General features: G+C 40.4%; 1 protein-coding gene across 3 annotated transcripts in view; it reads right to left on the minus strand.

Annotated features, from left to right (window-relative positions):
* Positions 1 to 2815: 2815 nt before the first annotated feature.
* The window catches only part of LOC148343955 (uncharacterized), a 38405-nt gene continuing 14150 nt past the window's right edge, over positions 2816 to 27070 (minus strand). For 2 of the 3 annotated variants that reach the window (XM_088292017.1, XM_088292009.1), the window contains 15 exons: positions 14786 to 14841; positions 14513 to 14625; positions 13822 to 13896; positions 9678 to 9815; positions 9330 to 9407; positions 9088 to 9239; positions 8899 to 8953; positions 7844 to 7918; positions 7659 to 7767; positions 5720 to 6220; positions 4874 to 5341; positions 4692 to 4805; positions 4477 to 4604; positions 3895 to 3946; positions 2816 to 3781 (listed from right to left, as the gene is read on the minus strand). In XM_088292017.1, coding sequence (XP_088148143.1) covers positions 3645 to 3781; positions 3895 to 3946; positions 4477 to 4604; positions 4692 to 4805; positions 4874 to 5341; positions 5720 to 6220; positions 7659 to 7767; positions 7844 to 7918; positions 8899 to 8953; positions 9088 to 9239; positions 9330 to 9407; positions 9678 to 9815; positions 13822 to 13896; positions 14513 to 14625; positions 14786 to 14841 — 2251 coding nt within the window. In that variant the 3' untranslated portion in view covers positions 2816 to 3644. The remainder of the gene's footprint in view (positions 3782 to 3894; positions 3947 to 4476; positions 4605 to 4691; positions 4806 to 4873; positions 5342 to 5719; positions 6221 to 7658; positions 7768 to 7843; positions 7919 to 8898; positions 8954 to 9087; positions 9240 to 9329; positions 9408 to 9677; positions 9816 to 13821; positions 13897 to 14512; positions 14626 to 14785; positions 14842 to 27070) is intronic. The other variant, XM_088292026.1, reaches the window with a different exon arrangement.

Below are 27070 nucleotides of genomic sequence, written 5' to 3' on the forward strand. Positions count from 1 at the left end.
TGGCACCTCCCAACCACCACTTCACCCCAGTCATCCCACACTTGTCAGTCCTCCACCGGTCAGATAGGCTTTGACAGTTAAGTAAGAGATAAAGGGAAAGTCAGTGTGTGTGTGTGGTTTAGTTGAAGGGGTTTTGTAACAGATGAGGGTCACAGAATGAAGGAAGAGCCCTCGGAATATTGACTGGCACATTAGCTGGTGTCTCCCTATCAGTGGCTTTAATGAGAAGAGACAAGAGATCTCTTGGTTGTGGGGATGACCATGGGAACACGGATACGAAGGAGCAGGACACAGCTGTCCACACCAATTTGCCTTCTTTGTCTCAATGTCCCCCACTCGCTCTATTGTCTTAAATCAAACACGCACGGTGCAAATTAAATCCGGTTTTTACTCCATGTATAGCGCGAGAAATACATATATAGCTATTGGTATGGCTTTACAAACGTGTGACCCAACATGCAAGTTTTTCAAGATACGAGCGGTCACGCAGATGACAAAATTACAAAAATTCAAGCTATGAATGCTAAATGATGGCAGTAAACTCGGTTCAGGACGAGCAGCCGTTTGGCATGTAAAAGGCTTCAAGCTGGTTATTGCCACACATTGTTGACATTTACTGACATAAAACAAAGGAAATCACGTATGGTTCAGTTCAAACAAGCAAAAAGTCTATTCGCTTAATATTGCGACAATGCAAATTTGCGTTGCGGTGTTGACTACGTTAACTACTTAACTACTGCCGTCTAACGATCATGAGTGGAACATCAACCAACCCAACTGCACAATGATCAGTGGTGACTTTTCCTATCCCGGGTGATTTGATTGGTCATTTTTGAAATATTAAAAAAAGTATTAATTAAAATAATTAATTATTAATGTTAATACAATTACAGGGAAAAACATTGCTTCATTGCAGATAATGGCAATGTTTTAATTTCTTTTCTGGGATTTTTTTCCTCCTTTCTTTGCGGAAAATGTATATTGCATGTTTATCAAGATTTTTGACTTTGTAAAAATAAATGAATAAATAAAATAAAATAACCCCACTCAGCCAATTGTATTTTTTGTCCGAAAAATAATCCAGGGGATCAATCAGACTGTGGTCGCATTCATCCTGTGAGCCGCAAAATTGCCCATGCCAGTTCGAGAAGGACAAGATTTTGGAGCGTGTCTGTTGGAATTTTTGTCCATTCACCCAAAGAGTATTTGTGTCACACCATTTGGCCCAAACAGAGAAGCCTGGCTCGGAATCTCTGTCGGGGTTCGTGCCAGAAATGTTTGTCAAGATTGAGGTCAAGTTCTACTCAACCAATCCAAGCGTCCATTTATGGACTTTACTTTGTGCACTGGGGCACAGTCATTCTGGAACAAAGACGGGCCTTCCCCACACTGCTCTCACAAAGTCAGAAGAAAGTTGTCCAAAATGCTTCGGCATGCTGGGGATCACCAATAGAGTGCATACAGAATCATGTATTGTGTTTTTGAAAGCCTTGTTAAAAATAACATGTGGGGGAGGGGGGGGGGGGGTGCAAATTCCTAATCACTCAAGCTTGTTCATTTGAGGTTTCTACTGTTTCTTCTTGCAACCCAATTAGTATTTAATATAAAGCGCATCACCTTTCCACACTCATCACCGATGATTAGCCTTGCGGAATAAGCGTGGCATGCTTGATAGATGTATTCAGTCTGTCAACAAGTATCATTTCAGGCAGGATGAGACCCATGTCAAACACTGACTTTCTCTTCAAACACAGACGCATCTGCTAACACTCTTATTGAACTGGCAGCACAGGAGCATAACCCCCGCCCCCCTCTCCCCCTACGTCCCATAAATGTGAAAATTGTATGCTTAAGAAATATTAACGTCACATTCAATCAATCATTATTACCCAAGTTGGGGGGGAAATCCTATTTGAGGTGTAGCGGCATTAGCAATTTTTAGCTTTGAGAATGTCTGGATGTACCACTTCTAAAGTGTGCCTAACAAAAAGAGTCCTTTATTGCTTGTCAAAATATTTGGCTTATTTTGTTCCGAGGAAATGTTTTCAAATCCGTTCGCTCACTCTCAGTAGGTGACATGAGGCACATTGGAAAAGTCATTGTCTCCACCTATAGGCAAAGATCAAAAACTACACCTGGAAAAACTTGACTGTCCTCTGACAGGCAAATTGAGTATGCGGGCTTATGAACGAGTACAACAATTGTGATAAAAGTACTCACAATCTATAATTAGAAGTACAGATACTGAAGAAAAAACAGTGGAAGAGCAGGTATTGATTCATCTCCATTATTTTGTTGTGATATATAGTGAGTACAAATAAAAAGTCACCAGAAAAAAATATTAATAAGTGACTTACAGTTCCACCTGGACAATCTACAGGAGCAAAGTATTTGTACTAGTCACCACTGGAGTGCATTATACAGAAAAGGTGAAAATCAGACGATTCTGTCATGACAAAGTCTGATTGTCACAAGTACCGTATTTAAAATATTTACCTTTTTCTATTCTTAAAATGCTTCTAATAACAAACTCACACGCAGCTTTTTCTTTTGTGTCCGGTTCCTGTCTTGCATGATGTACGCCTGTGTGGATATAGTTCAGACCAGCCACACAAATGTATATATTAGTTTTGAAAAGCAGTAATCACCCAATTGCATTACTTAAAACAATTTACATTCATTTTGGGAATTTGTATTTTAATGTATATTATAGGTTTGCCAAATACACGGTGTCCTGAATGAAATTATTGATTGATACAGAAAAAAATATACACTTGGAGTAAATACAAACAAAATAATCATACAACATACAATACACAACCCAAAACTGAAATATTTATTATTTTTATATACAGGGTATGGTTATATTTAAGCCGATTACAGTCTGAAGATATTTTTCTGCATATTGTCGGTGGTACATGACTTAATTAAAATCCAGGGGCAACAACAGAAGACAAGTTAATCAAACGATGTAAGTATAGACATCACCATGACAACAAAACACAGCATCGTCTCCAAGATTGATATAGGCAAATACGGAGCCTTTCAACTCTGTTGCTGTGTTCCGCAGCAGTTAATCAAGATGTGAAAGACTGTCAGTAACAAATATAGTGCTGTAAAATATCTCAGGAAAGTTGAGATGATTATAAGTTGAGGTCTACACGTATATCTTGATTATACTGAATAGTTATGAGAGTTATGTGAAGTAAGTTTTTGTACTGAGAAATGAATGCTGCTTCTGATAATGTTTGAATCAACAAGAAAACACACGTACACACACACGCAATACGATACAAAATCAGTTTGTGTTTCTTACAAGAAAAAGAAAGTTTGTGATCATTTGCCATTGTGGCGTGATCCAACATTCCTTCAGTAACTACTGAGGAAATAACTTATTTTGGTCCCAAATAAAGAGTTTGACTGTTGAGAATATGAGGTTATAACTAAATATTATATTATGAAAAAAAATGTACATATACATATTTTTTTTTTTTTTCAATCAAGGAACATGACAATACATACAATCACATTTCTCTTCACACTTTACGTAAAAATACAAAGACGCGATGGAAAGACAGGTTAAATCGTGAGGGATGATAGTGTCCCTGAGAGTGTGAATAAGCGCGAGTCTGTGTGCGTACGTGCTATATGGTCTCCACATAATTGGCAGGGAACAAGCCTTGCCGTCCATCTTTGCTCCACCCCCTCCACCAAGCTTTATCCACCGCTTCCACGTCCCGGATGATGTCACCAGGTTCAAAGGAGATCTCAGATTCGTCCTCTGTGGGAACCGCAAGATAATATGCTGTGAAAACCCGCTAATCACACAGTCATTACGGTAAGTGGAGGCACTTTATGTGCTCAGGAGAGATTATCCCCTAAGTGGCATTTTACCTGCTTGGTAGTCGTACAGAGCTCGAGCGCATATTTGCTGCTCAGCTAATACCTTGAGACGAAAGGGAAAGAAAATCAAATTGGAATTAAAAAAAAAAGAACAACTTTAAATTATATTCATACAAGAGCATTTTTTCTATCATTATAGGGTTGCCTTCAGAAAGAAATTTGATGTGACCATGCTCAGAACTCAAAGTAAGTGCATCTTAAATCACCTTTCCCAATTAAAACGTGCGATATGCAAGCACAATGTGTCGCCATCCTTCAGCGTTGATGGTTCAACCCCTTTTTATTTTTTGCACTCAATTTTTTAGCTTTCATGAGTTCTCACAAAGTTGAAAAGGGATATTTGCTGCCATCTACAGGATTCATGTGAAAGTCAACACAAATGATCATTATGAACTTTTAGATTTTTTTTTTAAACAAGTTAAAAAGCCAAAAATAAAAGTAAAAAACCCCTGGTTAGCGTTTCGATCACGACCCACTTCGACTGTGAACGAGGTTTTTGGATGGGCAGAAATGGGATTTTTATTTTTAAATGTCATGTTTGGGAGGATTTATCAAAAATCTTCGGCGTATTACCTCTTGTCCATTTTCTGACATCTCCTTCTCTCCGTTGATGTCATCGCTTTCGGCGGCATTGTGAAGGTCATAACATCCGCTCAGCTCCGGTGAGCTGATTTCAGCATCAGACGGGCTCAAAGATCTCCCTGAAGAACATCAGAGTGGAAATCCCTGCTGACATTTAAAGTAGCGTGGCTTCTATGTTTTGTATTGTGCTGGACTTCAAAACAAACCTATGCCATTCTCTTCTTCTCCATGTGTGAACCCGTTGGTTGGCGGGAGCAGCGTCTCAAGCTTGATGCTTTGACAAATGAGGTCCTCATCTGAAATGATGATTTGACCTTCATCTTTTTATGAAGGAATGATTTGTTAGGCCTTAGTACAGACTGAGCGTGATGAATTGAACCAACATTACCTGTCAACGGGAAGTTTTCGTCTTTTCCCGAAAGATCAGCTGGTTCATCCGGGCTCTGAATGTCGTCAAATTGTTCATTCTGCGCTTTAGCTTCATTGACTTCCTCTTCATAATCACACACCTCCTCGGTTTTTTCCTCTGGGGATGCACGCTCAACTTCTTGCTCTGATTCCTCCTCCTGCTGCACCATCTGCTCTTCTTTCACCTGCACCTGTTTCTCTGACTCAGCCCGGGCTGGTTCATCAGTGGACGCACAAGGTTGCTGATCTACATCCGCTTCCTCCCCTTCGTCTTCTTTGGCCTCGTTCTTCACCTCCGCTTCTTCTTCCTCCGCTTCATTCACCACCTCGTCTTCTTCCAGCTCTTCTTCCTCCTCCTCTATGTCATCTTCCTCCTCGTCTACTTCCAGCAGTACAGCTTGCGCTTTGTAGCCAGTGTCAGTATGCACAAACAGGGTTGTGTGGAGGTCTGAAACATTGTGGTACAAATGTCACATTTACACAGACTGGAGATAAAAGTCGAATGCACATTTTAAATTTAAGATGGCATCAAAGTGTATCTAGTGACTTAATGTTTTTTTTTTTTTTTTTAAATTGTGCCTGGCCTGTAGCAATATGGCTCTGTGTAGCAAAGCTCTGATTCAGTCTGTTGGCAGTGTTAACTGTCTGGAATGTTGTGATCTGACTTTGGCACAAGCATCCATGTAACTTCAGTCTTTAATTTTTGAAAGACAAAAATAGATGACATGATTCTTTGGCTAAGCAACAAGCCCAGGAAGTGGTTTGCTTGGAAAGCGTCACTTGTCGTTATCATTTTTGAAAGTTTACTTACAAATTTTCACCTTACCCGTGTTAAGCTGCGGAATCTCAGGAAGAGGAGATGATGGAGGCTGTGGAGGTGGATCTTCGTAGCAAAAAGTGGAAAGCTCTGGCTCGATTGGCGTGTTTGGGGGAGAGGATGGCAGAACCCCGGGGAGTGTTTCCAGGCCAAAGAATGAGGAGGCTTCCGGGTTAATGGAGGCTGGTGGCGCAGAGGGCTCTGTGGGTAATGCAGCTTTGGTCTCAACAGCAGGGGGCACTGCAGGCACTGCGGCTGAGGTCGGAGGGGCATTCCGAAGTGGGGATGTGGGCGGTGACACGGGGGAGACTTTGGTCCTGGTAGGAGAGGTGAGAGGACGGAAAATGGGGCTCATGGGAGGTGAAGTGGTGCGGATGGGGGAAGGAGAGGCACGAGAGAAGGGTGAAACTAGGGGGGAACTGGGCGGGGAGGATGGCGTGCGGTCTTCTGCTTTAGAGAAGATGAAAGCGGTGTCGGTCAGGCTGCGCTGGTATCGTCGGAATGGTTTGCCTGGAGGAAACAGAAAGGTTCTCATCGTAAAGTGGCAGCTTGGTATCCACGAATAGTGAGGCACCAACCACTCATGCCACTTTTCCACACTCATCTTAACTGAGTTCTAAGTGGATCTCCTCCACTTCCAGGGTGAAAGCTAAGTCCGAATGGGACATGCTTACAAACAGTACAGGAGGAGAATGGCAAGTTCGACACGATCAGGTAACAAATGAAATTTTGTCAAACGGGAGGCTGAGGTCATTTTTGTACAGTCAAATTTGACAATGCAATAGACAATACACCTTTATTACATTTATTTAGTGCATTTGGAGCCGTAATAAAGCGCTTTGACGCAGCGCAAAGACTAACAGAAGTATCTTAACGCAAACTCTAAAGTGCACTGGGATCCAGTGAAGAGAGGCCAAAATTGGGATGATGTGATCCGTCTTCCGAGTTCCAGTTAAAAGACGAGCAGAAGCATTTTGCACCAGTTGGAGGCGCTTAAGGGAGGACTGGCTGACTCCAAAGTAAAGTGCATTACAGTAATTCAGCCTAGACAAAGGCATGGATGACTGTTTCTAAGTGCTGCTGAGAAAGAAAGAGCTTCAGTTTACCCAGATCTATTTAAATCAACCTAATTTGAAAACGAGTTGAAAGTAGATGGGCCACTTGGACCAAACACCATAATGCCCGTCTTCTTTTTGTTGAAATTCAAGAAATCAAGCGACATGCAGATTTCGATCACAAAAGTGGATTCACGGAGAGAGCATGTTTTTTTGCTCAGCGGGACATAGATCTGCCCGTCATTGGCATAGCAATGGAAGGAAATTCCACGTTTTTGTAGAATGGAACCTAGGGGCAGGAAGTACAACAAAAACAGCAGGAGCCCCAAAACAGAACCTTGAGGAACACCATACGACAAAGGGTCAGAGACAAAAGACAATCCCAGAGATTATATATATTTTTTAACAAGCTGTCAGTCAAACATTTGCACTGCGTTGCTCCCTTTCATTGGTTGAGGAAGCAAGCCCAACAACTCCTGAGTATCCACCGGAGATGTAAATAGCAGACTTCACACTTAAAAATATTGACGTAAAGAAGCCTTTTGGGTTAAAGGTTAAACAACAAACAGGAAAAGTCCACTTGCCTCAGTTCAACTTTTGCGGAATAACTGGATGACTGAAAATCCACACAGACTCGGCCCATCAAATGCTGGGATGTTAGGCTAGGCTAACAAAAATGACGCCAACAGCGTGCCGTCACACAAAAGAGGCATAAAAGTATTTTGCCGCAACGAGTGGGAAAATAACTTTTGTTCGTACAAACGTGTGTGGGTGTGTGTGTGTGACATTATACTGTAAAAGTAGCTCCAAAAGAGATTGAAGAAAGAAAGAAAAAGTTGGAGCGCTGTTCCTCGAGAAGAGTTTTCAGTGAATAATGTGATTGCAATGCATACCAGCACGTGAAGATCCAGGGCTTGTTGGACTTTGCGATGACGACGACGACAGCTGCCGGAAGAACTCCCGAGGGTTCATGGAACGCTGGGACACTAACACTGCTGCCTCCTACAAATACGTAAGATGTCACCGATTGGCAATATTGACCATTTAATCCGCTGACGCTGTTTTATTGTTGACTTACAGCAGCCTTCTCTATGGACTCACTCCTTCTCAGATGAGCCCTCATGTCCTCCTCGTGCTCTCTCTGCTGTTGCTCCTGTTCACATGGACACACAATTATTTGGTTTATGTACAAGAGGTCCTCACTTTACACAAGCGACTTAAGTCAGACTCCAACAATGCATTCAAATTTTCGGGGGGGTTCGCTGGAGTAGGAACGAAACTCAATCATAACCAAGAACTCCCGACTCTATAGGATATACAGTGAGCCCTGAAGTGTTTTTTAATAGATGAGCCATCCCCTGTCCAACTTTTTGCTTTTACTAGTTTGCAAATATATGAGATGCTAAGCAGCAGTTTTGTGAATGGAAAAAAAAATTCTTCACTAGAGGGGCTTCAAGCTGTTTATTGCGACGTCCAGTTGAAGTTCAATGTCAAACTAAACAAAGAAGAAGAATATGTTCTTACCCTTTTAAGCAGCAGCTAACGGTGAAGCAAAACATGTTGACAGATAATATGACCAGACTCCCAGTTTTCTTTTAGCTTCTGAGTGAGCATGTGTGTCTCCCTGTATATTTGTAAGTTGGCAACAAACATACTGCCTCCAGGTGTTGTGCACATTTAATTATGTTATTACAGTATATTTTTATAAAGTACAATATTTTGGAGTGCTTTTTTTTTTCAATACATTACAAAATATGTTGTTTTATGTGGGGCATTCTGGAACTGATTTGTGTCATTACCATTCATTTCTGTAGCAAACGGAGATTTGAGATAAAGTTCTTGAAGTAACAAGCGTAGTCACTGGACAAATTCAACTTGAATTTCAAGGCACCACTTTATACTATAGGTCAGTCAATCATTGACCTAAACTAAGGCTGCAGAAACGTCATAATTACAGGAAAAATTTGTATGAAAAACACTTTGTAGCGATAAATACAAAAAGTTAAATAAAAAAATAGTAGGTGCAGTCGTTATCATTTTTACACTGCATGCTGTTTTTAACCTAAATTAAGGACCAATGCAATAATATGAAATTATTAGATGAGTATAGAATTGAATCGAAAACTTACTCACCCATCTAAATTTCTCCTTTCGGCGCAGTTCTTCCTCTTTTTCTGCTTGCTTTCGTCTGCAAGACAGTAAAAATAAATGACAAAAAGTTTGACATTTGAAGTGTCCATCATCACCCAGCTGCCACATAGACAAAAGAAAAAAACACGTCGACTTGTCGCGGCAATGTGAGGAGATGGGCCTTCTTTTCACCTCTGCTCCTCTATCATCCGTAGTTTCTCATTCATTTTTCGATCTCTCTCTTCTGATTCCTTCCGTTCCTTCAAAACTCGTTCTCTTTCCAGCCGCCGTCGCTCATCAACAGCTCGTCTCCTCTCCTCTTCTTTCCTCAGTTCTTCTTCTCGCTGGCAAAATTAAGCAGAATACTCCATGGAATGTTCATGTGACACAGTGGTTAAGAGAACAATGTGAGAGAAAAGGGACTATTAAAATACCTCTGCACGTGCCCAAAAGGAATCTCTGTTGATAAGTCTCATCTCCATTGCAGCATTGGTCTTTCTATAGTTTGTACCCTGAAGGATAACAATAACAATTTTACATAGTTAATAATGACCTTCTGAAAATGTGTTTAAAAAAATCTCTAAAATCAGTTTTCAATATATTGAAATAATGTTTTTTGTCATATTCTAATTCATCCAGAAGCACCTATTAGGAAAGGCGGAAGCTCCTGCAAGCATATTGTGTCTAATATTTCAACAGGCAAACGGCCCAAATACAAATGATTTGCAAAGTAAGTCTCTGCCGCCATCTAGTGGTCACGAGGAGGATTGCGAGCTACTCACAACAATGTCCTCCCTTTCTGAGAATCTGGAGCTCTTCTTGGCCCACTGAGGATGAGCGTGGGTCTTGCTGAGCTCAGCTCTCATCTTCTCCTCTGTCACGTCATCTGCTTTGTGTGCACTAATGAAGGTGTGCGCCTCCTACATGTGAGAATAGATGATGGCAATTAGGGTATGACAAATGTCAATGTAATGTTACATAGGATAGCTGCTCATACACGCACACCAGAGTCCCATAACACAAGAGCACAAAAGGGGCCTCCGGTGGTTTTCACTTGGACGGATCTAAAGTTATGCAAACTCTGAGCCAAACTGTTGTGCAACTCAGGATGGAGGGAAAGGGAAAATAAAGTCTCCCTCGGCTGTGGATGTTTACAGATAGTAGAGGGAGCAATGAAAACATATCAAAAGCCTTATAAAGGACTTAACTCGTGTGTCTGTACGCCGGTGTGTTTAAAAACCTGCCAATAAGGTTTACTTAGAGCAGTAGTTCTCACACATTTTACACCAAGTACTATAAAAAAAGGGGGGGGTCAGTAAAGAATTGGATTTATAAAACACAGTAGCCGTAAAGCCCTAGCGTTGTTCAAACATGAGGCAGCAATTTTAGCCTCAAAACGTTTATTATCATTATCATTAACACAAATGTGCACACCCTCTTATAACTGGTGATGTGGCTGTGTTCAGAAGTAATCAATCACATTCAAACTCATGTTAACTTTCAGTTGGCACAGAGGTTATACAACTTTTTTGGGGCTTTCCAGAAGAAGCCTGAAGGATTTGTGCTGAAACTGAGTAAAATACTGTAACTGTTAATAATTCACTCCACGTTGATTATCTCTCCAGTCCGGCTAAGAAAATCAGCCAAAAAGCATAATGACATTAACACTGCGCTGAAACTTGAGAAAGAAAAAACTGTACCTTAATGTTTCAATTTATATGTATTCGACATAAGTCAAATAGAAATCGTGCCTGAAGAAATATTTTAAAACAAATTGTTCCTTTAGCTGAAATGCAAATGTATAGAGTTATGCAAAGTTAGTGTTAAATACAACTGAACTGTACTCAAGAAATGCACTGTACACAAAAAGCTTGGAAAGAAATTTGTAATAACCAAAACTGTACTTGTGACAGTGTGTGCAATTTGAACATTAATGTCACGCTTAAATAGAGGACAATAAAATTGAGGTGTAACTTCCTTTGGCTCTCTGCTGTCCCGTATGACTGAATAATGGACGCTGTGTACCACTAGAGGGCGCCCGCGTCCCACACTTGGATCATTAGAAAAACAAGTCTGTGAGTGATCGCAGGGACAGTCATAAAAAAATCATAGTAGGAACACCACAAATGTACAGCCAAAACTATGAGTGTTTCAAGATCACAATGTTACCAAAGAACGGCCAGCTCTCAGTTTTGCATGATTCAAAAAACGCAGGATGTGTAAAGGTAGAACCAAACTACAAAACACATATTCAGGGCATACTGCGGACCAAAATGTACAGTATGTCGCATAGCAACAGGACATATTTTACATAGCAGAACAGATGTCAGCACTTAGAAGCTATCTCTCTACTCAGGAATGAATTTCATCTTGGTTTCACATGCATAAGTACAGTGGCCCCTGAGATAGGAATTTTCAGAAGAGAAAAAAATGAATCGCGGGTCGCACAAACCTTTTGGAAAGCAATGCACACACCCATACCTAACGTCAATGTTTTTTGAACATGTGAGGAATCTGGAAAACCAAGAGGAAAAAAAAAACTCCACACAAGAAGGACAAACTCATAACTTTGACGATTGGGGGTTCCAATACCAGCTTTCTCACGCATTCCAAGAACATTTATATTTTATTACCCGAAGACTCGTGTCCAATTCGGACTTGTTCACATTACATAAACAAATGTGACTTGTAATGTGAACGCAACTCGTCCATGGTGTGACACGTATCCGCACAAAGCACGTACCTTGGCTGGAGGAGGTAGAAATATTTTGGCGCTTATCAATTACCTCATTTAACGGAGACGTTTAGTAAAGATGACATCACGTGGTTGCCACACGTAATGAACGAATATTTACAAATGAAAAAAAAATTCACAAACTATTAAATCTTCAAAATGATTTCTTGAACCACATGAAAACCAGCCAAGTAGTTTTGCATGTCACAAGTCAACTAGCTAACAAATGGCAATTAAACCACACAAAAGTTCTTCAATTGAAGCTCCAAACAAGCAATAAAGGACACTTAAGTTCACTAGTAAAAGTCTGTTCAGCTTTATGCTTGCTACTGGAGTGCACATTGTTGAGTACAAAAACTCCTGCTGCACCTTTTAAACCTCATGGCCTCGTGCCAAACTGCGACAATGAAAAGAAAGACAAAGAAAGTCAAAAACAAATGTTACCAAAACATTGAAATTGTCCAATGTCCTATTTTCTGTTTCTTTAGCCTTTTTGTATCGACTCTCTCATCTCCAACCGTTGTACCTTTGCTTGTTTCTGTTGTTTGAGTTGAATCGTGCAACAATGGAAACATCTGCACCCTATTCACTTGTTAGCTTTCACTGCAGCAGAGTATGGAACACACCCAGGGCTCGCCTTGACACAACACCCCCTTTGGCCAGCTGCGACACGCAGGATCCGAAAAACGAAAGGAAGATGGAAATAAAGATTTCAGAGGGAAAAAAAAAAACTTTAAAACTTCTCCACAACCTCATCGTTAAATGACAAGATCGCTAATTAACAGACTACAGATAGACGCTAAGGATGACATTTCCGTAAATGCTGACCCGAATATTTACATTACAACACTTTTATTTTGTGGGACCGTTTGACGGACCGAAATTCATTAATGCATTTTTGTAATGACAAAAAAAAAGACTAATTACACTAATTAGAATACATAACACTTTGAATTAGCATTAGAAATGTTTTTAATTCAGTACATTAGTCATTGAGTCATGCAATGTTCAACTGTAAATTATTGAGTGTATTAACATTAGACAGATCATAGATCATGAGAGCTCAGTTCTGTGAGCATCAAAAGAAAAAACGGAAAAGAAGGAATGTTGAGAGAAGAACATGAACTTTTAAGAGTATAACGCAGGAAGAAGACTCGGAAGATTCGAGACTAACCCAAAACTTTAACTTCTTTTTACACTTGTATGGATTGAGTTGTGAGATTTTTCTCCGCAATTGTCTCTACAATTAATAAAGCTTTTATGATGCCCAGAATTTGAGCCTGGAAGAGATTTCTATTTACATTATTTTCTATGGGAAAAATGGTTTAAAAAAGAATAAAGTTAAAAATTCCGCGGTGCAACAACCACCTCAGATTATAGGCATGGCAGTGATACAATGTATGGGAAAAGGCTGGAATTTAGAATTCCCAAATTGTGCAGTGAAAAACGTCAACATTTGTAAATCATTAGTGTCAGTATTCCACGCGCTCACAGAGACATATTCTTAACACAAAAGTGGTTCGGGGACCCCGACTTGACAAAAACAACAACAAACATTCCACAGAGTCGACTTGGTGATTCCTTTATATGGAAACTCATAAACCTCTGGGTCAGCCGCCTTTGCTCCTAAACAAACACTGATCAAGACGCGCGGACGGAGCGGAGATGCCATGCTATAGCAACTATAGGACCGGTGGCCCCTTCAGATGCGCTTTCCTCAAGATAGCGCTTCCTCGCTTGTTCCTCTCCATCCTGTCACCACTGGCCTTCTCAGTGAGGAGGAGAATTAATACATCTTTTAACACCGAGGTTAGAATAAATCTTCTTCTGGTATCACTGGTGGCCACATACCAACAACACAGGAATAGGACAGGAAGTGCAGTCGACACAGGAAACTTACAAAACAATACCCAGTCAACTCGTGTGTGTAAATATAGAGAACAAAGCCTGAAAAATGTCTCTCCTTGGAGGGAATTTGGGGAAAAGGAGCAAAGTTTGGTGCATTTACCAGCTTCTAAAACTTAGTTACAGAAAAAAAACTACTAAATTGGTTTGATGTTCACCTTCACAATATTTCTAAATTAACTCATTTACTCGCATTGACGGCTAAAGACGTCAAAGATCCTTTTTTTTTTTTTTTTTTTTACTCGGCTGGTAGTTGAATGAGTTAAGAACAATTTGGTATACTGAACCTTGAAGAAATGTTTGATGGCTGGAATGTGTCCGGCACATTCCGTCCGGCGGTATTCTTCCACATGTTCACCAACCTGCAAACAAACGCAGGATACCAACACTTAAATTCATTCCAACTGACTGTATACGTTCGGTTCACTGTTAAACTGAACATTAAACAAAGACATTTACAACTGCATTTGAAGTAAACTACATCCCTTTGACTACGGACTAGCCTAATGCCAACACATATTGCAAAATGCCAAAGATGGGCTAACAAATAGCATCTATGTGGCTGTGAATGAATATTTGAAGACAAATTGTACCAAAAAAATTATGTAGACAATATAACAATAGTCACTGCCATATATTCTTTTTTTCCTCAGCGAAAAGCAACGAATAGGGTTTTACTTTTGTGCACGGAGTCACTTATATGTGAAGCTTTTCTCAGCACAAGGGATTGAGCGGATTAATGGACTCTCCATTCATGTCTATGTGGAAAGATGATTTGAGATGTGCCCTTTAAGTTGTGAGCACAGCCACGGAACAAACTGAACTCCACTACTTAACACACTTGTTGTTAAACTAATACCTCCAGACACTGCATTTTCAAAATTATTTTTTTCTGGATTTTACGTGCATGTGTTAAGAATCGAGCAGAGAAAAGCACCACAGCCCACTTTTGTGTGTGTATTTATTTATTTTTTTTACCCAGGTGATCATAGCGACGCGGGGGCCTCCTGTGTCTGCACTTCCCACTCTGCACAGTCCATATTGTGGCTTGGATGCATGGAACTTGCTGGCCAACTCTGCAACACCGCCGGCTTTCAAAAAAATGAAAAATAAAAGAAAGAAAGAAAGAAAGTCAGACATTTGTCACACAGGCAGGCACAATAACTCTTCCAAGGCTAAAGTCAAGCTGCTTAGGAATTCAAAATGTGTATTTCTGACATATTCAAAATAGGACAGGACAGTGAAACTTACCCCCCGAGTCAGCTAGTTTGAGCTTGTTGGTGAGGCCTTCGTATACAAATAAAGCCCTGTGGACACAGACACACAAGAGGTCAGGATACGTGACAAAGACATGCCAAGTACATCCGTCGTGTTGAAAAATGAGATGAGATCAGGTTGACAGCTTGAAAATGATCATCCTCATTACATGTCGCCATCACGTCCGAAAATAAAGCAGGCATATGGATGCAACGCGTGTTTCGGATGTGCACATATTGGTGGTAAAAATACGTTTGTTATGTCGCATTGGAAAGCGTCTGCAAAATGCAATGACAAAAGAAGAAGAAAAATTGATTGCATCCATTTTTGGCAGTGAGCACAGATACTCGGCAGTAGTGCAGCCATCCATCATCACCTTTGCTTTGATGACTCCTAAAAGTGACATACAACGAGCTGAGAAGCAGAACAGAGAAGAAGCAGGTTGTGACATTTCGCCTGTCAAACTTTAGACCAGGAGAGGAAATGAGCTCTTCCTCGGTGGCTCAGACGCAAGTAAGCGTTAAAAGAGATAAAAGTGAGTAAAAACTGCTTGGGTGAAGATTGTAATGGTTTTCCCAACAACGAAACATGGCCAAATTGGTACAAAAATGTTCTGACTTATTTGGGTAAATTGTCTAGCAGAAAGATGAGCTGTCAAATCAACTCTCCCTGTGCATGTACGAATGTGCATTGAGCAAGTATGCCTCGTGGAGTGAGAGAATAAATAGCAATGTAACGCATTCATCTTGAGCTGAGCACACATTGGAATGTGCGTGTCTGCATTTGTCGGTAAATTTTTCCCTCTGACTCCTGAGGGAATTTCAAGAACATCTGGAGCTACGTAGCGAGTGCACAAGGCCACCAGCAGCTATTATGATGGGTCAAAGGTGAAGGAGCTGCGTGTGTGTGAGTTTGTAAGCTATTTTTGCCTTACTAAATTATTAAAATGTATATTTAATGTTATCGTAAGTCACTATAACCTTTTGTATAGTTTGAACATTAACACAACTGTAGGGCGGCACGGTGGACGACCGGTTAGCACGATGGCCTCACAGTGGAGGGGTCGTGGGTTTGATTCGGGCTCTGGCCTTCCTGTGTGGCGTTTGCATATTCTCCCCGTGCCTGCGTGGGTTTTCTCTGGGTACTCCGATTTCCTCCCACATTCCATAAACATGCATGACAGGTTGATTGGACACTCTAAATTGTGATTGTGAGCGCAGATGGTTGTTTGTCTGTGTGTGCCCTGCGATTGGCTAGCAACCAGTTCAGAGTGTCCCCCGCCTACTGCCCGAAAATACCTGGGATAGGCTCCAGCAAGCCCCACTAATGTAGGTCCTGGCTAAAAGCGCTTTTTTCTTCTGCCCGTAAGATGCATGTTACCTATCCTTGCTATACAGTTTGTCATTAAAAAAGAAATAATAATCACAATAATAATAGGAAATAAAAACATTTGCTCCAGTGTGAATGCTCGGCTCGCAGCATTCACACAATAACAGCCTACAACAGCTTAATTAGCATTCTGATATGAAAGGTCAGTGTGCACAATGAACAAAGGCAGACCAAAGTCAATCAATGTGTGTGTGTGTGTGTGCACTGAGAACACAATCACCATGTTGTTTGCTCTACTAAGCAAGTTGCATGCACAGAGCATGAAGATCCAAGCCACTTCTCACAGTTTTTCATATTATTGCTGAGCTAGTAATTGTTAATATTTACCGAGTACGCAGATTTATAGGACATGTACATTTACATGACAGCTCTGCAATAAATCTTGCCTCTGCAACTAGTAAAATGTTAATGCTAATGGAACGACAGATGCTGATTTATCCTTATTGGATTGTTTGGAGACTAATTGGCGGTGCTGCCAAACAGTTGAATGAGCTTTTAAAAACAGACAAAGCCCCGATGGCATAATCAAAGTAAAAACATGACGCGTGCATGTCTGGTCTCCTAAACTGTCAATAAGCCAAGGTGCAGGCTAAAGTACAACATTGATCATGTTGGTGTTCGTTCACAAGCATATATTTGAGGTTTGATAACAGAAGTAAGTAAGTAAGTGGCTTTGAAACCACTTTGAAAGTTATGAACTGCATGATCATCCCTCGGTCATTACATGTAGCCGAGCAAATTCCTGACGGCATTCTCCAAGAGTCTCTAGCAAGCTTAACTAATCTCATGTTTCCAGAGATCAGTAATAAAAACAACGCACGCCACAAATGTATTAGTTTTAAAAGCACGCAGATTTAAGACTCCAATCGACTGATCCTCAGAACTCGAGACATTCCGGAAGGTCATCGCTGACAAGCAGTCGTGGTGAGAGGTCAGCATGCGTCTGAGGGAGTCTTAAGTCCATGTGCGCATTCCCCACCCACAGTGAACAATGTCTTGTTGGGGACTAATTATTCTGTTAAAAATCAGATCGGAAAAGACTGTTTTGCTATCTGCTGTATGTCTTTCCAAAATGAAATGTATTTTAGGATGCATTTACACTACGTAGCTCATTAATGTGGAAGCACAGTGGTTAGCATGTCTGAGTGACATAACTTCCTGTGTGGGATTTGGATGCTCTCCCTTTGCCTGCGTGGGTTTTCTCTGAGTATTACAGCTTTGTTCCACATGTTGAGCATGTTAGCTAAATTGTCCATACGTGCGACTGTGGGTGTGAATAGTTTTTTGGTCTATATCTGCCCTGTGATTCGACGCGTTGACACAAAGAGAAAGTTCAAATATAATCAATGCAACGCTCACATTTGCGTGTGAGCATATATAAATAAAAAATGATGCTATACATTGGCTATCCTGACAGTTTGCGTGAATTTTGTGTCATGACAAAATGGATACATTCGCCATTTTTCCATTCGAGATTCCAGATCCGCCCGACACAATACAGTACTGGCCGATCCATTGGGGCGGGATCAACTTAACTGTTTCAGCCTCCACTGCACACTCTTCGTACCATTTCACAAAAAACGATTTCAAATATAAATGTGGCAAACCTGAAAATTTCAGCCTATAAAATTCACAGAATCTATTAGAAAAATGAAAAATCAATTTCCCGGAGTGACAGCAAGATGTAAAAATGCAGTAACTACAGTACATTCAGTATATTGACAATTCCGGGCTGCCCTTCCCTACTAACTAACTAACGTGCTAACGTGTGGCATGGTTGCTTTTTCATTCCTTTACTTGCTTTCTTTTCTAGGCACGTGCAAAGCTCTTGCGTAATGTGGTTGATTATGCAAAAGGCAATTCAAAAGGAATATTTGTTTGTTTTTGTTTTTTTTAACAAGGGCAAGGAAAAATGTCAAAGCTGTTTTTGTCTCTGACAGCATTTAAGGATGCCATCATTTAGTTTGCTCCAGTAATGTAGATGTAAAGCAGGCTTGGGGGCGAGGGAAAAGAAATTACAAGTAATCAACAAGCATGCAAGAAAAATCCCACCAATAAATTAAATGTTTCCGTTTCTTCAGTGTTATATTACTATAAAAATGGATGATGTCAAAACTTGTTGCCAAGCTTAATCCTTCTGAGCATTGAAAGCCTCGTATTTACATAAAAGCTGCAGTTGTTTATTTATTTTTTTTTACCCACCACCAATGATTAGCATCATTACTTCCAATGCAACCGTGACAATGCAACTTGCAAAATCCTCCTCAAACATAACGCACTGTAGATGATAAACGGGAAACACAATCATTCGTGTCAGTGAGCCAGCTATGACCTCAGAAAAGAGGAAGAGTAGAGAACAGAACAGAAGAGGGAGGGACTAAAGCGAAGAAAACACCATGATGTCATCATCTTAACAATGACAAATGAATTGTGTGCATGCATGGCTACAACCGCCACACCCGTTAGACTAGCCCAGCCATGAACAAATACATGTTCGTCTCAGCAAAAAGAGCATAGACACAGTAAAGGAGCACATGTTGCACGCAGCCCGATGACAATCATGAGCCAGTAACAATGAGGATAGTTTGTTTTGGATCATGAGAAGCCCCTGTAATACGTCCAGGTAATGCATGCTGCCGCTATAAAATTTCAAGATGAACGCAACAGAAACAGATGGTCAACTGTAGTTTTCGTGTAGGCCTACAAAACAAAAGACTACATTTTCTCCGTATATAAGGAACAAGCAAAAAAAAAAATATATATATATATATTTATGGTCCATGTTATGCCTCCCATCTATAAATTACACGATTCGTTTTCCGACGTCTACCACATGTGCTGAATCCAGCTTTCTATCTTAGATCGGCGCAAGTAAAGCAAATCCTCATGCTCATACTTTGTGATACTTATTTCTCTATGACAGATAAATGGTCCAGGTTCACTCATATTATTCATTCGGGTCATCTGGTGAGGAACGGAAAGGTCTGTGGTTATTGATTGATGGCACTGACATGAAAAGAAAGACTGTGAAAATGGATGCCGGTCCGTAAGAGCATCATTCATTCACTTTGATTCTTTGTTGGCAAGAAACCATATTTGGTAACTTCAACGTGAAAATGGACCACATGCCAGAATCTGAACTGACTGTTTTTAATTATTATTTTCAGTGGGACTTTGTTGGTGTTTTTGGTGCCAGAGTGCTATTTTTGTACATTTGGTGGGTCGGCCGGATGTGCAATATTTAACTCAACATTCATTTTTTTGTTCTTGAATGACAGAATTGATTGCTGTCTCCGATGATAAGACGAAATGTTAATACTAATAAGCATGAATCTTTCCAACATGCCCCAATTTAATTTTCTATCAAAATTGCCCGGAAACATTGCCCCCCCTTCACAACACTAAACTGCAAGCAACAACATTTGAAAATTGAAAGTTTATCATAACCCACATCTTTATCACAGTTGCCCAGATACTCTTTATCTATTGTGCCAAAACTATCATTGAAACATTGCATTCATATTTTATGTGTACATCCTGTTTACATCGTAAATTGTATCAACCTCTGCTAGGGTGTCGTTTTTTTTTTTTTTTTTGAGACGTTTATTCCTCCCATCTCGCCCTCAAACCTGGTCACCCCTCATTCTTGGTTGAGTACCAACCTGAGATCCCAGTGCTATTTTTAGCCGTTAGTCTACCTCGCTGTCTGTGTTTCAGTGGAAGTCTGAGACGTCCCCAATGGCACACAGAGCTCATTTCCTCTCTCCAAACAAGGGCAAAAGAAGTCCTGCCAAAATCATTGCACGTCTTTCCTCTTTTTGCCCAGTGCGTTACTCATTTAATACCCCCTGTGACTCATATAGTGTCGGGTCCATGCGGCAAGCCCAGCAGCACATGCATTCCTTTGTCTGGACTATACAAAAATATGGTCGGGGAAATGGGAAGAGTAAACTCAGAGATAACAGAGGAATCAAATTAAGCAGGTTATAGTAGAATCTACTTAAAGGGCAAGCATGCTGGTAAACAAAACGTTGATTTAACCAACATCAAATTAAGCATGACGAGCTTATTCTTTGGCTTCCTATGAGTTTGTGAAAAATGAAGACCAGCATCAGCAAGAGTGTTAACAAAAGCAGAAGAATGAAGAAGAATATGTGTGCTTTGTATTCCCTAACTAGTCTAAACACGGCATTCTGATTAATATTGCGTTTGTGGAATATGAATTAAGCAGCAAAATCCACCAATCATCATCCATCTCAGGGGTGGCCATTTTGCCACTTGCTGCCGATTGAAAATGACATCACAGTTGCTCAGGACTCGGGTAATGACCAATCACAGCTCAGCTTTTGAATGTCACATGGCCAAACTCAAAACTGAGTGCAATGACAATAAAGGGCATTCTGATTCTGAATTCACTTGCATGAAAGAATTTAAAAAATAGCCATCTGTGACACAAAGCAGATTGTTATGTAAATAAAATAAAATACAAATCAAAACGGAGATAATCCAGGAAAGGATCGTGTCCAACCTTAAAAGCACTACTGTACTTGATTCAATGTATTTAAAATGAAACCAACCACCCAAAATATAGTTCTGTGGCTTCAACTGGGGGTAATCCTGAATGAATGAAGTATCGTGTTCAACATTTTAAGCAATTTTCTATTAATGGGAAATCTTTCATGAATTATAGCCACGTTAAGTCAGGTGGACTTCTGCCAAGCCAACGAACAGGGCCTCTCTGGTCAGAGCTGCTGAGATGAGTGGAAATATACCACTACCACGATGGACTCTCAAAGGACAACTCAAAATGAGGAAATGTATATCAAGTCAGTAAAAGGAGGCACAAAATACAACCTATTCTTTATGTCTTGCAACTCACTGAAAAGCGACTTACAAAGTACAGCGTGTCCTGTCGTCTGATGGTAGTAACATTAACATCCTTTGGAATAACTTCAAAAACTCTGACTGAAAATCACTAACAATGCGATGTGCACCATATCAAAACAAGATGCAATGAATCAGTAGGAAATCAAACTAAAAGTAAAAAAAAAAAAAAAAATCTTTCCATGGACTGGCTGCAGAACACAGGTTCAAGTCACTTCATTCAAAAAACAATTTTTTCCATGGGCTCTTCATTAACCAGACATAAGCAACCTTGTATTTTACCACCATGAAAAAGCTGATTCATTCACATTAATAGGAAGAGGAAAGCAAATAAATGACAATTACGTAAATCAATTTTAAGTAACGTATACGTGTTTCTGTGACCCATAAAAGCTGTGGTCCACCCATTGATTTGCAGTGACTGATATACACGATATTTAACTGGGTGGAGTACATAACATCATCCCCAGGAGACGATTAACGCACCACAGAGGCTATTTGAGGAGAATGGTAATTTTTTTTTGGGGGGGGGGGGTGCAGGGATCACCAAATTGATGCAAGATTGTAGGAAGAACAGCGAACGAAAATGTATATTACTGAGCTGCGAGTGCTGGAATATTAGCTGCAATGATTATAAGGGAGGAGGAAAAACTTGCTCCGCAAAATTCTGTGTTTCGAAGTGGACAAAGAATACAAATAAGTAATTAAGTGAGTGCCAAGGTCTGGTGAGAGGAGAACAGTCGTCTTGATGCTGAGGCAGGCGGAAAACGCGGCGGGGGATGCAAAGAGCGAGGCAGAAGGAATGCATAGTTAGAATAGATGCCATTTTTTTGAATGTGTTCAAACTTGCGGCCAAGGCAGATGAGACGTGATCTCGACTTATTGATGCAAGTCAGGAGACCAATTCTGAGGCTCTGCATGCCACGATGGATTGTTCAAACTCTGGTGCTTGTGTTTTAAGAAGTGAGATAATCCTCGGTTAACAGAGAGGCCTGTGATTGCGTAAGAGTAGCGCCACTAGGACCAATTAGACAGCTAACACGTTTCTCTCCGAGTAATCTAATGCGCAACACAACATGTTTGGCCTCAAGGAAGATTTGACGATTGTGACATTGTAGACTGCATTTTACACATGATTAAGTAAAGCTGCCTAATTCAACAGGAAGAAGTAGTTCAGACGTTTCACGTCAAAAGCTGATAAAGTTAAAGTTCACCTCACGATAAGTAAGTCTGGACAATATTGTATAATAGTAGCGGAAGCTCACATGTTTGAATGTGACCTTTTTCATTTGGTTGACCTTACACGCTGCTATTTAGGGTGCTCTATACCAGAGGTCCTCAACCATCGGGCCGCGGGCCATTTTGGACCGGGCCGCACAGATGAGAGAAAAAAAATAATTACAGTACTAGTCCACAATCATTATAATAGCAGCAGAAGAAGTTGAAACGCCACATGACTCACGTAAGTCGCATGTATGGGATCATTTTGGCAACTTGAGGTAAAACCAGTCCAGAAATTAATGACAAAGATTTTTTTTCTTTCTTTTGTCCCGACACAACCATTTCAGACAGACATGTTAAGGAAGCTGCAAAAATACTCCGCAATGACTAACTTCAAAATAAAGCTTAACAAATAAAACATTGAGTCATTTTTGCCAATGCAATAGCCTTAGTAGACTTTTACTGTGAAGTTGGCCGTCATTGTGGCATAACGGCTACCTGGACTTCAGTTTTTGACCTTTCAGTTTGCTTTATCGCAGTCTTAATTGACATCACATAGTTGCCACCAACATCAAAACAACCATCCCCAAATCATAATAAGTTGCAAATTTAAGATGCTAACAAACCGCCAGTTAATTAAGCCGTCATTGTATGACACGACACAAGTCTCCGGCGTTAGTGGCTACTACTGGCTAGCAGCTAGCTGTTAGCATCACCAACATGTGCCAGCTCGGGGTCCAAGACAATCGCTTGAGTTTCTGGCCCTATTTTGGCGCCCGTGGGGCTGAAAGTTCCCTCGTGACAGGATTTCTGGAATGAACGAGATCTACCAGGAGTTCTTCAAGACTCTGGATGTTGTCAAGCCATCTTGCTTGGAATGCCTTGGCAGCATCACATGGACATTGTTGACAGTACCACTTGACTGGCAGAACATCGTGGTGGTCTCCCTCTTTAAGAAAGCGGCAGGAGAAAGTCTTTCAACTACACACTCTTCAGCCTCCCTGGTAAGGTCAACTTGAAGGTTCTGGAAAAGAGGGTCTGTCAAACAATCAAACCTGGGAATCAGGAGGTGCAGTAAGGGGGGACAGGGGGCTATATTCCTAACTGAGTTCACACCGGGGGAATGAAGACCGACGGGAGATGGAAAGACGTAAATGGAAAAGCTGACAGCAGAGTGAATGGATGGTTGCCAAGGGGGCTAAGCAGAATGTGATTTTGGGGTGTCGTGTTCCAAGAGCGCTGAATGGGTCGAACCGTTCTTATGCTTTTATATGGAGGTCAACTTGCGAGACAAATGCAACTTAAATAAATATTCACCGTACACATGTGCGTACGTAACAGATTTTTTTCATTTTGTGTGAACAGTAAAATTCAGATTGTTTTCAAATACGACCGAGACCTCTTTTATAAGCGGGTAAAAAATTGGAAATGTATGCAACGCGTCACACACTGTTGAGTAATGGTTGTTGTCTTCACATTTGACATTGATTTAATCCCACTGAAAACATGACCCATAAGGCGGACATTTGTGGTGATAGTCACAATTCAGCCAGGCAGATGGTTACATGCAATGGCGTGACGTCATCTTTAGCAGATGTTTCCGTTCAATAAGGATATCAAAGAGCATTGCCATATATCACCAACATATTTCTAGCTCCTGCCATGTCACTACTCTGGTCATATGAAATGATAAAATGAGCACCTACATGCGGGACCATTATTTACTTCCGTAACTATGTGCCTCGTGACGTGCTATGTGTGAAAAATAAAATCGCAAACAAAAAAAATTCTGCATTGAGCATCTCGCCCGGCAGTGGAATTTAGCCTAAGCCTTTGCCAGTTTTGGTCCAATTCCTCCTGGTTTGGTAACTTTTCAGAGTATTGAAGGCAACCAAGTGTGAACAAAGGCTCCATAACATGGCTGAAAACTGTTTTGCGGATTGTATTCAACTTTAAAACCTCGGCTGTCTACTGCTTACAAGGAAAAGAGGAGGTGAAGGAGTGAGGCTGATGAAGAGGAAATGGGAGGTGAATGAGAAAAAGGAAGAGGCCAATGTAGTAAGAAACTCTCAAAGATTGTAGGCTTCTGGGATTATACTGGTATTTCCGGTACGTGTTGTCCCACACAGTACACACATCCTCTAAAATTGCATCATTAAACCATCTTATCTTTAACCATTTCCATATAAACAAACACATTGTTTACATTTCTCGCTAAAGATAATCATTCCTTCCTTGTCACTCCTCCACCTGTACTCTCCTCCTCCAGTCCTTCAACAGCCTCACATTCTCTGAGGACCACCCAGCATTTCGTCTCACATGTGGGCCTTTTCTCCATATATTTGACTTAAGTGAGCTTTTATTTTACGACCCTTGCCAATGTCTGCTCTCATTCAATTTACCTTAACAAACACCCTAATGTTTCCACTCATGTCACCACGACAACAGAGACCCTTAATCGCCCCTCGACCCTCCTCTCCCTTCCCACCAGCAGCAAGTTAAGAGACCACGGTCAAGTTTGATTTTGCGTCATGATGGCAGCTGGGGGGGGTGACCCTTTGTAACCATGGCGATGGGAGAGCATGCCTTTTAAAGCTACTTGGCAAACATTTTGACTGGTGATGGCAGACACACGAGTATACCCTTAAAAACACTCAAACATTTTATATAATTTATTCACATGAGGCTAGGCACGAGTTTCCACACAAACAACCAAACAACCTCACAAAGCACAGGATGAACATGCAAACTCCAAAGAAGAGCGCTGGAGCCGATATTTGAACAACTATGTACGATATGTAAAATAAAAACGCCAAAGCGATATCATATATAAGAGTTGGAAAAAATAGTTTACCTTTACAAAGATAACGGGCAACAGAAGACGTCAAAAACTTTCTTTAGAACTAACCAGTCTAAAAACAGTATTCTGAATAATATATTATTTGTGAAATATGAATTAATTTTATCCAACTCAGGGGGCTGCCATTTTACCTTTTATTGCCACTTGCTGTCGAGTAAAAATGACATCAGAGTGCCTATGTTCTTAGTTAATGACTGTTAGAGTTCACTTGTTTTCTGGGTCTGGTCATGTGACATTTGCACATGCTCAGTTTTTCAACAGCCACACTCCTAATGCCGCCTGAACCCCCACACCCCCTTTTTAAAATAGCATTGCACAATGTTTCAAATGTTATTTTTTTGTATATGCTACAGACGATAAAATGGAGGGCGGGCTGGAAATGGCCCACAGGCCATAGTTTGGACCACCCCTGATGTGTGCTAATTCTGTCCCCTAGATTCTATCTTTGGAGGACATATCTTGTGCAATATCACATTATTGGTCAGAAATACCATAAAAAATACCATAAAAAAAGTGTATAAAAAATGGTTTGCGTGCAAACATACTTATACAAATCAACAGAGGGCCCACAGCCACTGTGCTGCACTGCAAAAGGGAAGTAATAAAATATCTGTTGTGTCATTGGTTCTCAACATCAAACAGTACAATATTTAACGTCGCGTTCATCCAGCGATTGTCCGATTAGGCCTGAGGCCTACAATTATACCACACACCTTCATCTCAAGAACCCACATGAATGTAATTAGTGTTTAGGGAAGCACAGAAAGCTGTTGTTTAGTGATTAATGCTGCCTCGATTCGCACTTCAAAGAAACTGACATGTGTAAAACAGCTATTATAGCCATCACTCACTGTCATTCTCCCAGAGGGGCTCAAACAGGCACAAATCATTGAAAAAGATTTTTTGTTCCGACACAAAACACGGCCATTGTGACTACCGTATTCCGAGCTCTGGGGAATCGCATTTGAGAATGTTAGTGTCCAGATGAAGGCGAGGGAATGGGGAAGAGAAAAAAATGTGAGGTCAAATAATTCAGTAATGTCTGTGATTCTATAGTCGTATGATCAGAAGTATGGATTTCAACATGCCAGCCTTGAAGCAAAAAGTTTAGAATGACTCACCACCTTACATATCCTGTGTTAAACCTTACTAGGGGTGGGAATCGAGTCGGATTTCCCAAATCAATTTGATTCGATTCGATTCACTTCGATGTTCTAATCAGTTAAGGATTTCATGCAGTACCAATTTTGCTTTCATATGGAAGACATTCTCAGGAGAACCAATGCTGCAAATTAGTAGACTTTTTGCTCTAACTTACTGTAACAGTAGAAATATGAATATTTACATTAAGAATTGAACCCAATATTAATCATCGATGTTATTGACCATGACCTGATCAAAACAATAATAATTTAAATCCATTCTAACCACAGGGCTGGTTGTGGGTTCATATATATTACATATTTGTGGGTTTTGGCTCACTGAAACAATTAAGGCTCAGAATCCAAGATCAATTCTAAAAAAAACAAAAAACAATGAACAGACGGTGTAGAAAATATCTAATCACTATCAAACAATTATGTTCTTCATATATCCTCATATCAAATTTCTTCTATTACTCAAAGTATCCCTTGACTACTTAATATCCATCACGAACATTAAACCGATTACTGGCAATATATAATATTTAATAACATTTAAAAAAATATTTGGTTGACCTACAAAATGATTAGGTAGACCTATGTAAAATTGCAGTGTCGCATTTCACGTTCTGCATTTTAATAATTGAAATGAATCACATTTCAATGAACTATGTACGTTTTTAGAATTTATATAGCCTCAACAAATTAACTAAATATAATTGCACTTTAGCATAGCTACCATGACAATTACAAAGTATCACAAAGTACCTACAGTCCCACTGT

This window comes from Idiotropiscis lumnitzeri, chromosome 1 (genome assembly GCF_059441095.1).
Source record: "Idiotropiscis lumnitzeri isolate Australia: NSW breed Sydney's pygmy pipehorse chromosome 1, RoL_Ilum_1.0, whole genome shotgun sequence".
Lineage (NCBI taxonomy): Eukaryota > Metazoa > Chordata > Actinopteri > Syngnathiformes > Syngnathidae > Idiotropiscis > Idiotropiscis lumnitzeri.